The sequence below is a fragment of the Macaca fascicularis genome, chromosome 11 (genome assembly GCF_037993035.2).
Source record: "Macaca fascicularis isolate 582-1 chromosome 11, T2T-MFA8v1.1".
NCBI classification, from domain to species: Eukaryota; Metazoa; Chordata; class Mammalia; order Primates; family Cercopithecidae; genus Macaca; species Macaca fascicularis.
In genome coordinates, this window is record NC_088385.1 from 115,785,283 (window position 1) to 115,802,401 (window position 17,119).

Here is a 17,119-nt window from a genome sequence, read left to right on the forward strand (position 1 = left end):
CACCATCCTTTAAAAAAATTCTGCAGGCTCGCTGAGTTGATTGGGCTCTCAGGAATTCGGGGCAGAGCTAGAGGCTGTTCTGTATATTATCAAAGCTTTTTTCTCCTCTTCCCTGTAATTGACCACCTCGAGGACACTTCCCCGTTAATTAGCACCTTTGCTAAATGGTGAACGGAAAAATGAGAACTGGTTAAAAAAGAACATTAAAGCCTTAGGCCAAGTTTGTTCACTGTTAATGCTGTGTACATGAATTGGTGCAAAGAGACTTGAAAGATGACTGCAGCTCCAATTCACTGTGGAGTTTAAGGTGATTACACTCTCCAAATACTACCCCCAACCCACACCTTCCGGTTCCAGCGCCCTTCCACGGGTGTTATTTAAGAAAAGGTCCAACAGGACCTTAAAAGAATGCCCTTGTTGACCAAATCAGTGGTTCCCAAAATATGTGCCACATGCCACCCCTGCGGTACCCAAGGGGCAATATGGGCTACAGTGAAGACACTGACATAGTATAAATACACACACACACACACACAAAGACACACACACACATATACACACATACACACACACAAACACAGACACACAAGACACACACATAAACACAGACACACAAGACACACACACATACATACACACATACACACACGCACACATACACATACACACAAACACATACACACACAGACACACACATACACATACATGCACACACACAGACACATACACACAAACACACACAGACACATACATATACACACACACGCACACATACACACACATACACACACGCACACAGACACATACACACACGCACACACACAGACACACACTACAAACACACACACAAACACAAGCAGACACACACGCAGACACACACACACACAGACACACAGACACAGACACACACAGACACACAGACACCCACAGACACACACACGCACACAACGCACACAAACACACACACAGACACACACATGCACACATACACACATACACACACACATGCACATACACACATGTACAGACACACACGCGCGCACACACACAAACACACACAGACACGCACACACATACACACACACACGTATTTTTGAGACAGAGTCTCGCTCTGTTGCCCAGGCTGGAGTGCAGTGGTGCAATGTCGGCTCACTGCAGCTTCTCTCAGGTTCAAGTGGTTCTCATCCCTCAGCCTCCCAAGTAGCTGGGACTACGGTGCCCACCACCATGCCTGGCTAATTTTTGTATTTTAGTAGAGATAGGGTTATGCCATGTTGGTCAGGCTGGTCTCGAACTCCTGACCTCAGGTGATCCACCTGCCTCAGCCTCCCACAGTGCTGGGATTACAGGCATGAGCCACCACACCGGCCCACATAGCAGAAATACTCAATCGTATTGTGAAAGAAAAATTCCCTTTTAAGTTTACTTTCAATTCTTTCAATCATTTTAAATTATATCCCAGTCTCACTTACATGCTAATGAGTCCTTAACACCTCCCCTTTCCCGTCTCTTTTTTGTTTTTGTTTTGAGACAGGATCTCAGTCTCTTGCCTAGGCTGGAGTATAGTGGCATGATCACAGCTCATTGCAGCCTCGACCTCCTGGGGTAAAGTGATCCTCCCACCGCAGCCTCCTGAGTAGCTGGGACCACAGGTGCATACCTCCACACCCAGCTAACTTAAACATTTTTTGTAGAGACAGGGTTTTACCACGTTGCCCAAGCTGGTCTCAAACTCCTGGCCTCAAGAGATCTTCCCACCTCAGCCTTACCAAAGTGTTGGGATTACGGGCATGAGCCACCGTGCCCAGCCAGCCGTTTTATCTCTTAAATACAGAGGCTCATTGCCTCTGCAAACCATCGGTCTAGTTACTTTTTCTGGTATTTCTCTTTAAGAGTGCCTTCTATCTGTGACTTGCAATTAAGGTGTTTTCTTTTAAAGTAGAGTTATAGCCTTGTTCAGTGGCTTACACCTGTAATCCCAGAATTTGGGGAGGCTGAGGAGGGAGGATTGCTTCAGTTCAGGAGTTCAAGGCTGCAGTAAGCTAGGATTGCGCCACTGCACACCAGCCTGAGCATTGGAGTGAGGAGACTCTGTCTCAAAAATAAAAAATACAATAAAATCGAGTTATAAAGTTTCTTTTTAAAAGATACTTGACTAAAAGCATCAAGTTAAAGAAAAAGATTAAGGAAATAATAGTATGTACAGACGATAACCCGGATACGACGGGAATCAGGAGGATGATGTTCAAACTACTGAAATTTGCAAATGTTGCCTGAAATCAAAGTGCTCTCTGTCCATTGCATTAAAACAAAACCCAAAACAGGGCACAGGGAGCGGAAAGGGGTCAAAGTGGTCAACAAACAGCTCTTACCATATAAACCACAGCAACAAAGTTGTCCATCTAAAATGGGGCGTGAAAAGGTCCCTCATTTTGCCTCGGTCTTCCTGTTTCAAAACAAGGACATAGTGTTTATTCTCTCCCCTACAGGTGCATGAGAGATGGGCTGGTGGCCTGAGACTAGTGCACACCCAGGCTGGGAGGGAGGTTTCTGGTAAGTAGGACACTGGAGCTCTGATAACCCAGGTCTCAAATCTACAGGATGCAGCCTCCAGCCCCTCCAGCCAGAACCCAACCGTGTCCAGGGGCATGATCCACACAGGACGGACCTCATGCCCTCCAACCTGGAAACCGGGACTTGGGAAGCAGATCCCTCCTTCCTGGCCCCTCAGACCTCAGCACAGACCCATGAACCCAGGGAGCAGAAAACCAGTCCAAAGCATGTCCAGCCCTTTCACACACACACATGCGCCTTCCCCAGTTCTAGGTCTAGGTGGCAACAGTTAATGTGCTGAGAAACGAATTCACCAAAGGCCAATTTACCAAAAGATTGATTAGCTAAATGACCGATTGGCCGATTTTACATAATTTACAAATTCATCAAATCTTTGCTTTATAGTGTTCTTTAAAAAATATATGCTATGGCCAGGTATGGTGGTTCGTGCCCATAATCCCAGCACTTTGGGAGGCCAGGGCAGGTTGATCATATGACACCAGGGGTTCGAGACCAGCCTGGCTTTCTCTCATCCATGGAAGGAATCTCTCCCCAAAGGCAACCAAATGCGCTTCTGCACCTCTTGAGGAATCCCTCCTGCTCCGCCCCCTGTAGATATGGGGCAGGTCCCCTGGCCTCTATGTTGTCAGACCAAACACCTCCTTCCAACCTGATGAAAGGCCATTCAGTTCTTCTTGCATAATATAAAAAGAATCAGAAATATAAATTTATTTTAAAAGGCAATTTCTTTATAGGATCTGATGTCTGCTTAAGGTATTTGTCATGTTTCTCCAATCTGCTTGGATGGTTCTTGAAGGCAAGGACTGCAGCCTTAAATCCGAATCTTTTCTCCCCGTGTGTGCAATGCTGGTGCCTACATACAATAGGCGCTCGTGAAGTTTCACCGTGGTGGATTCCCTGATGCTGTTACCGGTGGAGTGAGGCACCATCCATTAAGAACATCTACACAGGGTGCAGTTTGATCCCCTAGATCTAAGCACACTCCCTCCTAACGTGGTTTTATTGCACAGCTTTTGCCAGTCAATCTCATTTGCTAGTCAGACTTCATCTGTGCTGAAAGGCGAAACCAAAGCAGCAGTAGTTACAGGATCCATTAGCAGATGTTACATTTCTCTAATCACTGGTGAAATTCTCCAGGAAGCATTTTTAGAACTTGGCAGTGAAAATACAGATTGGAGTTGCCAAATTACCCTTGTGGGTCTGTCTACTGGGCCCTCATCTGCTCCATGTGCATGCACACACCCCACCTTGGGTACACACACCCACGTGTGTCCATGCATGCATGCCCTACTCCATATGCACACACTCCCCTGAATGCACCCCGACACGCACATTGCAGTCTATTAGTCCAGTCACTGACCTGTCTGGAGATGATGAGTTTCCCCAGCGGCATGGGAGCTCCATTTTCTGTCGCTATCCTCTTTAAGGTGGCGATTGCCTTTTCCTGGTTCCCTGACAGTACATCATACCTTGCACTTTCCGGCAGCCACTGGGATGGGGGAGACAGGAGACCCACGTGTGGCTGATTAGGGTGGAACAGAGCACTCACTTCTAGCCACACACTCTTACTTGTGTGTGGGATCTTTAAGGGTGGGGGCTCTGAAGCCAGAGACCTGACTTCAAATCCTGGCCCTGCCATTTATTACGTTGGTTGTGTGACCCTGTACAATTACTTGACTTCTCTGTGCTTTCATTTCCTCCTCCATTAAATGTGAATGATAAGAGATCCTACCTCTTAGGGCTCTTGAGAGGATTAAACAGGATAATCCAGGCAAGGGGCCTAGCGCAGTGCCTGGTATAGGTTAATGCAGCTATTATTATTGTCACGGTTGCTATTACTATTATTTGGGGCTGCTTTCAGAGTTCCAGGCGAGGGCTGAATTAAATTAAGATCACTGTCAGAAATCTCACCCCCATCTCTCAAGGAATTGTACCTCACCTGTATTCAACATCATCTTGCAAACTCAGTTCAAGAGAAAGAAAGAAATCAGAAAGATTTTTAGAACAATGGAAGTCCCAACCCCAAATGACTAGATACATACATTTCTGTAAAAATGGAGCGACAGCTGTTTGAAACAGCAGGTATACTGGAGAAAAGACTAAGAGTTAGAAGATCTAGTTTAGAGTTTTTTTGTCTATTTGCTGTAGGCCCTTTAACAAGTCAGCCCCTCTGGGCTTCAGTTTTCTCATCAATAAAAAGAGGATATAGCAGAGAATGCAAATGCCCACCAACATTCTGTTTCCTTTTTCATAGTGCAAAGTTGTCCTTAGATGTGGCTGCCCAGACAGGGACTACATTTCCCAGCTCCCCTTGCATCTAGGTGGGACCATGTGACTTGCATTCACCAATGGCATATGAGCTGACTATTCCCAGCCAAGGTATTCAAGAAGTGACTGTGCAGTCTCCACTTGCCTTTTGCAAGTCTATTGAGTGTATGTAGAAGACTTTAAAGCCCTAGAGGATAGCAGAGCCACCAGCTGGACAAAAACTGGGCCCAGAATTCCACTTGCCAACCAGAAAAGTCATTCTGAACTATTGTGTTAGAGAGAGAGAAGCTCCTATCGTGCTATGTTACTGAAATTGTGGGCTTCATTTGTTTCAGCAGCTGGTATCATCCTGACTAATACAGGGATTCATTATAGTCCTGTGATTATTGGGAGGAATAAATGTGATATTGCATGGAGCACAAAGCCTGCCACACAGTTAAGCTTAATAATTATTAATACTTATTGTCATTACCAGAAATTTTTGTAGTAGTTACCATACATGAGAACTACCCATCTCTAGGCTTATTTTAGTACCTACTGGCTGTAAAGTGTTTCATGCATGTGCCCATGAAATGATGAGTATGTGGCAAGATCTCAGCAGAGGGTGTGGTTTATGCAGAGCTGAGATGAAGAGATCATTTAAACTCCCCGAGCAGCCACGCCTGAAGTCCGATTTAATCCTCTGAAACGTATTTATTCCTCTCTTTTACTCAAGCCAGTTTGAATTGGGTTTCTGTCACTTGCAACTTAAGAGTCTCAATTAGTGCAATATAATCACTTTAAGTGTAGATTTTGCAATGATGGGGCCAATGTATCCTCCAATCCCCAGTTATCTCCCCAGAAAACATCTCAGAAGTGTCTGTCTGGAGGAAATCTAACACTCCATACTGGGGCTACCCCAGGCCATAGCTCCCTTGTCTCATTTTCTGATTTAAAAAAATAATCTTAAAAGGTGGCTTTGGTATCCTTCTCCATCCCCTCCCCACCAAAATAGAGTGGACTGTAAGGTGTCAGGTAGCAAAAGCTGAAATCTCTTAAAGGATACCTACGAAACACAGCACGGCAAAGAGGAGGAGCGGGACAGCCGAGAGGATGAGCAGCCAACGCCAGCCCAGGCTGGGCATCACGAACACAGCCAGGACGACCTCGAACACTGTCCCGATGGCCCAGAATACCTGGCACGGGAGAATCAGGGTTAGTGGTGGGGGAAGCATGGTCCTCACAGTGAGGAATTATGGGGGCACTGTGGACAAGGGTATCTCTATGGGTAAGGGGTTATTGGAGTCAGCAAGGTTAGAATAGTCACCCTTTCCCTGTGGTCTGTATGGTTGAGCCAGGGCTGCCATGTTGCCCAGCTTACGAGGGTACCATCTACACTGTATAATATTTGCATGTCACCCGCTGGAGCTGGGCAATGTGGCAGCTCTGGTTAAGGAGATCAATATGACCAATATTACGTGATATCAAATTGGTAGTGAACACATTGGTGTTCTCTCTCTCTCTCTCTCTCTCTCTCTCTCTCTCTGTCTTGCTCTGTCGCTCAGGCTGGAGTACAGTGTCCCAATCATGGCTCACTGTAGCCTCAACCTCCCAGGCTCAAGATCAGCTGGTCTAGATGTGTTTCTTTTTCTTCCACTCCTCCTCCTCCTCCTCCTCTTTCTCCTCCTCCTCCTCCTTCTCCTCCTACTCCTTTTCCTCCTCCTCCTCCTACTTCTTCTCTCTTCCTCTTCCTCTTCTTTTTTTTTTTTTTTTTTTTTTTTTGGCAGAGTCTTGCTCTGTTGCCTAGGCTGGAGTGCAATGGCACGATCTCAGCTCACTGCAACCTCCGCCTCCTGGGTTCAAGCAATTATCCTGCCTCAGCCTCCTGACTAGCTGGTATTACAGTCCACCACCACACCTGACTAATTTTTTGTATTTTTTAGTAGAGATGGGGTTTCACAATGTTGGCCAGGCTGGTTGCAAACCCCTGATCTCAGGTGATCCAAATGCCTTGACCTCCCAAAGTACTGGGATTATGGGCATGAGCCACCGTGCCTGGCCTTTTTTTTTTATTATTATTTATTTTTATTATTATTATTATTTTTTAAATAGATGGGGTCTTGCTCTACCACTCAGGCTGGAGTGCAGTGATGTGATCACACCTCACTACAGCCTCAAACTCCTGGCCTCAAGTGATCCTCCTGCCTCAGCCTCCCAAAGTCCCAGATGCATTTCAATATTTAAACAACGGATTCTTCCACATCAGTGTGGATCAGTGGAGCATCACCCTAATTGGTAAGAAGCAGATGTAGTCAGGATGTTGGGCTGTGGGATCAATGCAATTAAAATTGTCAGTGTGGTTATAGTGATTGGGGACATCAGAGTGGGTTCATTGGCATCACTGTTGGAATCAATGTCCAGCATGGGCAAATAAACCATTCTGCCACTGTGTGGAGGGGGCCACTGGGCAGCTGCATGAGGCAGGGAGTCATGGAGCCATTGTATTTTCTCTGAGATCTTTCAGATCATGGTTAGAAAATGGGTCACGGGACCCTGGAAGAAAAACTTGAGAGGAACTAGCTGGACCACGAAAGTTTTAAGGCAGTCTATAGGCCACAGAAATGGTCAAGAATGGAAATTCTTGACCAAAAAGACAAGTGGTGGGTGATGATATGGGTGTGGGCCGGAGTTTGGTCTACTAATGCCACACATTAGCCATACCAGCTCTCAGATACAAGCTATTTACAGTTCAAGAAAACATACTCTTCCATACCCTTGCTGACATTTTTTTTTTTGAGGGATGATAGATTGAATGTTCTTGTCAATTGAAGAATTTGTCCATATTGCAAAACTGGCATGTCAGAAATGATGTAACTGATCCTTTTACAACTTTACATATTGAGTCTGTAATATTTTTTTCTTAAACTCCCTTTTCCTTGGCCTGTGGCTCAAGACATCTGAGAACCTCCTGCCGGAATCCACACGCTCTAGAGACCCAGGCTGCTCTCCTCCTTACCTCAATCAGCAAAATACATTTAGCTCTGGCTTTCATGGGAAGGAACTCAGCATACAGCGTCACCCTGGAAATGTAAAAGGGACAGAAAAAGAGTTAAGATCAGAACTGGGTGGGCAAATGGCTACCGTTTTCTGAATTTCCTGCCAACATTCCTCCAAGGGTGGTCAGTGAACCACTTACATCAGAATTTCCTGAGATGATGATGGTTAAATATACAGATCTCTAGCTCCCTCCCTCCCCAGACCTTCAGAAACAAACTCCCAGGGATAAGGCCCTGACATCTGCATTTTTATTTTATTGTATTTATTTATTTATTTATGAGTTGGTGTCTCACTCTGTCACCCTGGCTGAAGTGCAATCATAGCTCACTGCACAACCTTGAACTCCTGGGCTTAAGTGATCCTCCTGCCTCAGCCTCCAGAGCAGCTAAGACTACAGCCATGCACGACTACTCCTGGCTAATTATTATTATGATGATTTGTACAGATGTATGTTACCCAGGCTGGTCTCGAACTCCTGGCCTCAAGTGATCCTCCCATCTCGGACTCCAAAAGCGCTAGGAATATAGATGTGAGGCACCATGCCCGGCCTCACCTGCATTTTTGACTCACCAAGTGATTCTCAAATTTCCTAACTGCTGTCATTGAGCCCTACCCATAATCCAATAAGTCCAGGGAAAAATGTTTTTTGGCAGGAACTCTTCAACTTGAGCCCTTCTCAGCATACCAGGGCACACAATGTCAACCTGTCCCATCACTGGTGACATTAGTCTTCATCACCTGATCAAGCTGGTGATGGAGATTACCAGCTTGGTAATCTGGTCTGACAGATTTCTCAACCCTAAGTTATAATTTCCCATTTGTGATTAAGAATATTTCCCCTTTGTGGGGAAGTATTCAGAATATGCCAATATCCTGTTCCCCACATAACCTCTACCCACCAGCTTTAGCCATTGACTATCTCTATCTATGTCATCTACAACTGTGATGGTAACAAATGGTTGTTTTTGTTTGTTTGTTTTGTTTTTTGAGACAGGGTGCATGGTGTGATCATGGCTCACTGCAGCTTCAACCTTCCAGGCTCAAGCCATCCTCTTACCAGCCTCCAAGACTACAGGTGCTGGGACTATAAACACATGCCACCACGCCCTGGTAATTTTTATTTTTTTTTATTATTGTGGAGATAAGGTCGCACTATGTTGTTCATGCTGGTCTCAAACTCCTGGGCTCAAGCTATCTTCCTGCCTTAACTTCCCAAAGCGCTAGGATTACAGGCATGAGCCACTGCGCCCAGCCCCACAAATGGTATTTTTTATTTTTGTCATTCCTTCTGTATTTATTAGTTGACATTTAACTGTAAGAAAGAGATTTTCCTTCTTTCCTTTATCTTATCTGTCTATCCATTTAATCGGTATGGACTTGTGGAGTCCTATTTATGCAGTGGGTTGTAGCCCGTTACTATTTTGATGCTCAGAAAAGCTTTTCCTCCTCCCCTTTATCTATCTTATCTATCTATCTAGTATCTATCTATCTATCTATCCATTTAATCAATAAGGACTGGAAGATTCCAATTTTATTCCATGAGTTGCAGCCTATTATTATTATTATTATTATTAGTAGTAGTAGTAGTAGTAGTAGTAGTATTTTGAGACAGGGTCTTACTCTGTTGCTCAGGCTGAAGTGCAGTGGCACACAATCTTGGCTCACTGAAACCTCCACCTCCTGGGTTCAAGCAATTCTCCCACCTCAGCCTCCTGAGTAGCTGAGATTACAGGTGCCCGCCACCATGCCTGGCTAATTTTTGTATCTTTTGGTAGAGATAGGGTTTCACCATGTTTCCCAGGCTGGTCTCAAATTCCTGACCTCAAGTGATCTGCCCGCCTCAGCCTCCTAAAGTGCTGGAATTACAGGTGTGAGTCACCACACCCGGCCTGCAACCTGTTATTATTTTGATGCTCAGACTGTTCCAGATCTGCCCAGTGGGAGCCCCTTCAAGGTCATTCTTATTGTTTTTTTGGCATGTCTCCATCATTCCTTGAGGTCTTCCCTATTTTCTAGCACAAGATATCCAGCTCATCTTGTACTTCCTCTACTCCAGCCCTGGAGTCTGTCATCACCTTTCTAAGAAGCCCTGGTTCCCTTTGGCAGAAGATGGTATTTAGAAACCAAGATCTCTGTGCTCAGTGTGCTCATTGCTCCTGGGGTATCACTGCTGCTGCGCCCTCTTGGCGGACACAGCTAAGAGATTATCTGTCTCTCTATCTATCTCTATCTTACTTATCTCCTTGTCTCTTCACACACTCACCATATCTATATCTGTGTATATTTATTTAAAAACGAGTTCATACTGATACTTTCCATTTCAGTTCATCACCTTGGGGTTCATTCTAACCTTCCTCACTTGCATGCTGCAATTTCCTTCTCTAAGAATGGGAAATCTGGTCTCATTATCCTCAATACAGTTACATCTTTGCTCAATTTACTTGTTTCCTTAATGTAAGCAATGTCCCAACTGCACTGGCTGCCTCCTCTGTCTGCTGCTTCCATGCTTTCCTCCTTTTCACTTCCTCAACCTTTGGGCATGCTGGACATGGAAGGGAACTTTTAAATCAATCCCTGCTCCCACCTACCCCATGCTGCCTTCAATTTTGCTAGAAAGAGGAGGCCTTCTTTCTTCTCATATCTCCCACCTAAGCCAGGCATCTGAGCTACTAAATGGCCTCATGTTATTCTCCTAGCTCTTCTTAAGGGGTGGGGGGTTGGGGGACAAAGGGAAGTTAATTTCCTTTAACTCTTTGAAGGCAGATGGTGCTGGGGACCCATTTAGATCTCCTAGGATCCCTTTACTAGGTCTGCGTGCCCACCTTGCGCTTCTGCTAATGGCTCATACCTGCAACCTTCTCTTATGGATACTCTTGAGCAACTGAAGCTGCATCACCCCAGAGGTACCTAGGAGTCATGCCCATCTCCCCAGGGCAGGCTGCAGACTGGCATGTATGTGTATAAAAGGCCCACCCCCTGGTATTGGGGGAGGGGGTGGGGGTCAGACCCTGTGGAGCAATGAACACTCCTTAGCTCCCTGTGTGCTCAGGTAAGTCCAGAAGAAGCCATGTCCTTGTGAACTTCTTCCCTGTATCTTTCTCTTAGCATCTTTCACTCTTGTAGCTTGCTCCCAAGAACACTCTCAATAAATCACTTATAGAGAAATCTCTGCCCCCAGTTCTGTCTACTTCTATGCAGCCCAATCAATGGGTTTCCCTACAGAGCATTTCACTTTTCAAAAGGTGGCCTCAGCAATACCACTGATATTTAGACACACCACTGATATTTAGACACAGTTCTTTCTATCATCAGTAAAAGTCCTTGTTAGGATTCCGAGCAAAGGCACCTCTATCCAAAGCAAGAAGAATTCTCAGGAGCCTCAGAAGAAGGGCTAGGGCTTCAGTAGTTCAGTGGGACTCTCTTTAGAGAAAAGCAAGAAGAAAATGTTAATGCTAGCTAGTCTTACTTCATAGTGTATTTTAGTACGTTCCCTCTTTCTGTCTTAGTCTTTCTTTTTCTCTCTGTATGAATCCCTAGCTGAGATCATACTCAAGAATGCCTATTATAAATCTGATTTATAAACAAGCATTTCCATGCCATTTAATAGGCTCTTGCACACATCTATTCTATCACATGCATGAACCATACTATCCTTAATAATAGCAATCTTTTACTGAGTATCTACTATGTGTTTAACACTACTCTAGATGTTCTGCATGGATTACCTCACCCAATAAGAATTGCAAGTCATGGGGATAAGTAATTACAATTCCCTGTGTGTGTGTGTGTGTGTGTGTGTGAGAGAGAGACAGAGAGAGAGAGAGAGAGAGAGAGAGAGAGAGAAAGAGAGAGAGAGATGGTTTGGCTCTTGGCCCCACTCAAACCTCATGTTGAAATGTAACTCGCAGTGTTGGGGGAGGGACCTGGTAGGAGGTAATTGGCTCATGGGGGTGGTTCTCCCCCTCGCCGTTCTCATGATAGTGAGTGAGTTTTCATGAGATCCAGTTGTTTAAAAGTGTGTAGCACTTCCCTCTTCACTCTCTCTCTCCTGCTGCCATGTGAAGATATGCTTGCTCCATCTTTGCCTTCCACCATGCTTGTAAGTTTCCTGATTCCTCCCCAGTCATACCTCCTGTACAGCCTGTGGAACTGTGAGTCAATTAAACCTCTTTTCTTTAAAAAGTACCCAGTCTTAGATAGTTATTTACAGCACTGTGAGAATGGACTACCACCATTTTCATATCTACATCTATCAACAACAGAAAAGTTGTTACTTGGCCAGGATTGCACAGCTAGTAAGTTAGTAAGCAGAAGAGCCAACATTTTAAACTAGGTTTGTCTATATCATGCAACCCATGAATCACTTCCCTGTTGGGATGGTTTCACAGTTACAAACAACACTTCCTTAGACATCTTTAGGCTGAAAGTCATTGTCTTCACATTGTTTCCTTAGGACAGATCCCCCTAAGTAGAATTTGAGTCGGAGGGTATGCCTGTTTTTATGATTTGAGATATATACTACCAAAGTGCTTCTCCAAAAAGTTGTTCCAATGTATATTCCTTCCAGTACCTCACTCATCAGAAAACCATGGGGAATTTCATTAACTAAACCCTGATAATAGAAACCAAGATTATAGTGGTTGCTAAAGATTGCAGCAATTATCACGGATGACTTTGATATTTTATTCTATTTTCCGAATGGTATGCTTATATTATTTTTAAAAATCAATAGTAATACCATGTTTACCTTTCCCTCACCAAGTTGAAGTCAAACTACTAATCATGCAAAAATGTGCAGTAGGATATTCTAAGGGCAAAGCTGTTTCTATCCTTAGAGATCAAGGATTTGTTTTTATAATAAAGCTATAACCTATTTAATGAAGTCGTTTCATTCTGTTTTTTTTCAGTTATAGAGTATTATATGAATGCAATCTCATTGTAAAATAATTTACCAATACATAAGCATGCAGAGTGTATGATGATTTTTCCTATCCCTATGACCCCAACTTCCATTTCCCTTCCTGAAAGCCATAACTACTATTCAGAGTTTGCCTTGCAATCTTTCGGCTTTGTTTTTTTTTTTTTTTTTTTTTTCTGACACAGAGTCTCACTCTCTCATTCAGGCTGGAGTGCAGTGGTGTGATCTCAGGCTCACTGCAACCTCTGCCTCCCAGGTTCAAACAGTTCTCCTGACTCAGCTTCCCAAGTAGCTGGGATTGCAGGTGCACGCCACAACGCCCAGCTAATTTTATTGTATTTTTAATAGAGATGGGGTTTCATTATGTTAGCCAAGCTGGTCTTGAACTCCTGACCTCAAGTGATCCACCCGCCCCGGCCTCCCAAAGTGTTGGGATTACAGGCATAAGCCACTGTGTCTGGCCTGCAATCTTTCAGCCTCTTTTCTATGAAAAATAAATACATAAATTTAACATGCTATTTCTTTCTTTCATTTTCCCTTCTCTTTCCTTACCTCTCTCCTATCTTTTCCTCCCTCTCTTCTTTCCTTTTTTTTGAGACAGAGTCTCGCTCTGTCACCCAGGCTGGAGTACAGTGGTGCAATCTCGGCTCATTGTAAGCTCCGCCTCCCGGGTTCACACCATTCTCCTGCCTCAGCCTCCCGAGTAGCTGGGACTACAGGCGCCGACCACCGCGCCTGGCTAATTTTTGTATTTTTAGTACAGATGGGGTTTCACCGTGTTAGCCAGGATGGTCTCAATCTCCTGACCTCATGAGCCGCCCACCTCAGCCTCCGAAAGTGCTGGGATTACAGGTGTGAGCCACTGCACCTGGCCTCTTTCCTTCATTTTTTTTTTTCCCTTAACACACTGCGCACTATCAGCGTTCCACCCAAACATCCCCATTCTTAGCACATCCATGCATGCCAGCCCACCTTCCAACTGCCAGTACCTGTGACTGTTTCCAGAGAACTTTCTTTTTTTTTTTTTTTTTTTTTTTTTTTTGAGACGGAGTCTCGCTCTGTCGCCCAGGCTGGAATGCAGTGGCACGATCTCAGCTTACTGTAGCCTTGACCTCCTGGGGTAGATGATCCTCCCACCTCAGCCTCCTGAGTAGCTGGGACTACAGGTGTGCACCACCGCACTTGGCTAATTTTTGTATTTTTTGCAGAGACAAGGTTTCACCATGTTGCCCAGGCTGGTCTTGAATGCCTGAGTCAAGCGATCTGCCTGCTTCAATCTCCTCCTAAAGTGCTGGGATTGCAGGCATGAGCCACCACGCTCAGCTGAGCATTATTCTTAACAGCTGCATAGCCTTCCTCATCTCGGTAGTATCATCATTTATTTAACTGCCCCCTATTGATGAATGCTTAGGTTGTGTTCAGTTTCTTGCTTTTGCCACCTGTGCTACAAGAAACGTCTTTTCCTATAATTGTTGTGCCCCACATTTGGCCATTATTTATAGCAGTTCATTATGAAAACAAGCTACTTGATCTTTATCCAAAATATGGCAATTATTATAATCAGACTGAAAAATAAAAGAATGAGCAATGAAATTAGCAATGCCAAGAATCAGCTGATTCTGGCATAAATAAATTCCCACTGCAAATAATCACATTTACAGCACTGGGCAATTAGAGGCTTGCCATTTGGATCACGTGTTTGGAAAGAAAGAACCTGTGATCTCAGCCTGGCATTTCTGCCTGGTCTTTGGAGGAACGAGGACAGCCTTTGTGTATAAGCTCATTGTTGACACCAATTTGAAGATCATTCTAGGGCAGGTTTCAAGGTAGAACAGCTGGGCAGCTACCTGAGGTATTGTCTTTAAGAGCAGCTAAAACACAAGGAGGGCGTGGGTTACCTTACTCCAGGTTTCCCCTCGCAGCGGCTTACATAAATGGTGATTGACTGCGGTGCATGGCGCCCTCTACTGGAAGTAAAACATATTGGCCCAGTGCCAACCTGTATTGGTATTTTCGTGGAGAGACAGGGCGCAGTAAGAGGTGATTATCATTTCGTTGGTGCTTATTTGCATTTTCCAAATTTTCTAAAACAAAAGTGTGCTGTCTGTAATGACAAAAATAAAATTGTATTTAATTCCCTTGCTTGAATTAAAGTCTATTCCTTCTTGATGTCCCTCCGTAGACAGAAAGTGTAATTATCTGGGATTCTACATGTGATTTCTCTTACCTGCCTTAAAGGGAATATAAACCTGTTAAGAACCACCAGCTCTACACACCAGAGTCATTCTCCAAATCAGTACCAGAGACGCCGTGGACATAAATGATTTAACAGGACCTTCTGACTATATATGCTAGAAACCCCTTTGAAATTGTTGTTCAACATGGTTAGGGCTTTGGCACCAGACACACCTGGATTTGAACCCAGTTATAACTGGCTTGCCAAAGTTGCTCCAATACTTTCCTTCCCAGTATCTATGCACCTTTGCAGTGTGACTGCAGCACGTCCCATCAAGAGTTCATTTTCCCCTCCCTGGGATCTGGGTGACCTTGTGACTTGCTTTGACCATCAGAATGTAGCAGAAATGATGTTATGCTAGTTCCAAGCTTAGGCCTCGAGAAGCTTTGTGGCTTCTGCTTGCTGCCGTCCACCCCTGTCCAGGTGCCATGGGACCAGGTGCACGGGTGCCCCCTGATTCAGTGGACTGAAGACATTTGAGCAAGCCCCATAGAGTCTAGAGGAGCCACCAAACTACCTCACTGCAGAATCATGAGTTGAATTAATCATTGTTTTAAACCATGAATGCAAAGGTGGTTTGTTACAAAGTAGAAGCAAACCCTACATTCTACTTTTTTTTTTTTATTTTTTTTATTTTAGTCAGAGTCTCACTCTCTCACCCAGGCTGGAGTGTAGTGGTGCAGTCTCAGCTCACTACAACCTCCGCTTCCCGGGTTCAAGCGATTCTCCTGCCTCAGCCTCCCAAGTAGCTAAGATTACAGGTGTGCACCACCATGCCTGGCTAATTTTTGTATTTTTAGAAGAGATGGGGTTTTGCCATGTTGCCCAGGCTGGTCTCAAACTCCTGGCCTCAAGTGATCCACCCGCCTCAGCCTCCTAAAGTGCTGGAATTACAGGCGTGAGCCACTGTGCCCAGGCCTCCTACACTACACGTAATAACCATATGACCAGGCATGATGACTCACACCTGTAATCCCAACACTCTGGGAGGCCAAGATGGGAGGATCACTTGAGTTCAAGAACAGCCTGGGTAACACAGTGAGACCGCCCACTCTGTCCTCTGTAGCCCATCTCAACAAAAAATTTAAAAAATTAGCTGGGTGTGGTGGCACACACTTTAGTGACTCCAGAAGCTGTGGTGGGAGGATCGCTTGAGCCCAGAAGTTTGAGGCTGCAGGGAGGTATGATCGTGTTGCTGCACTCCAGCCTCGGCAACAGAGCAAAATCTGGTTTCAAAAATAATAATAACAACTATCTGACCTCCAGCAAGTCCCTTGTGAGCTCTCAGCCTCGGTTTTCGCATCTGTTATATGGGGATAAAACAGTTGTTCAGTGGACCAAGTAAGGTAGTCTGAGAAGAACATTGAGCAAAGTGCCCAGCACTTGGTAAACTCCATTATCATCATCATCATCACTATTAAGGCTAATGTTGTTGTTCTTATCACCAAGAATGAGAATCTCTACTTTGGGGGAAGGAAGAAAAGAATGAGGAAGGGAGGAGAGAAGAAGGGTCATAGAAAAGCACAGATCAGGGTAGAGGAACAGGATCCTTAATGACCTAGTTGACTTTTTTTTTTTTTTTTTTTTTTTTTGAGATGGAGTTTCATTCTTGTTGCCCAGGCTGGAGTGCAATGGCATGATCTCAGCTCACCCCAACCTCTGCCTCCCGCATTCAAGCGATTCTCCTGCCTCAGCCTCCCGAGTAGCTGGGATTACAGGCATGTGCCACCACACCCAGCTAATTTTGTATTTTTAGTAGAGACGGGGCTTCTCCATGTTGGTCAGGCTGGTTTTGAACTCCCCACCCCAGGTGATCCACCCGCCTCGGCCTCCCAAAGTGCTGGGATTACAGGCGTGAGCCACCACTCCCAGCCCTAATTGACATTTATACTTAAAATTCAGAGTACATTACAAGGACTTCTGGTTGTTGAGCTTTTAAGAATTACACAGCAAAATCTTTTTCATCTGATTTTATGGGTTGCTGCAATAGGGTATAGCTACTGTAAATTAATGGAAACTTTTAATTGCATTTAATCACATCAAAATATCTCCAACTAAATGTTTCCAAATAATGAACTTAAGGGAGT

The 17,119-nt window shown here is 44.7% G+C and overlaps 1 protein-coding gene across 4 annotated transcripts in view; it reads right to left on the minus strand.

Moving 5' to 3' along the window:
* SVOP (SV2 related protein) overlaps positions 1 to 17,119 on the minus strand; it is a 101,070-nt gene that overhangs the window by 24,829 nt on the left and 59,122 nt on the right. For all 4 annotated transcript variants that reach the window (XM_065524765.2, XM_045365879.3, XM_005572172.5 and 1 more), the window contains 4 exons: positions 7,838 to 7,901; positions 5,892 to 6,017; positions 3,935 to 4,063; positions 2,373 to 2,446 (listed from right to left, as the gene is read on the minus strand). In XM_065524765.2, the coding sequence (XP_065380837.1) occupies positions 2,373 to 2,446; positions 3,935 to 4,063; positions 5,892 to 6,017; positions 7,838 to 7,901 (393 nt within the window). The remainder of the gene's footprint in view (positions 1 to 2,372; positions 2,447 to 3,934; positions 4,064 to 5,891; positions 6,018 to 7,837; positions 7,902 to 17,119) is intronic.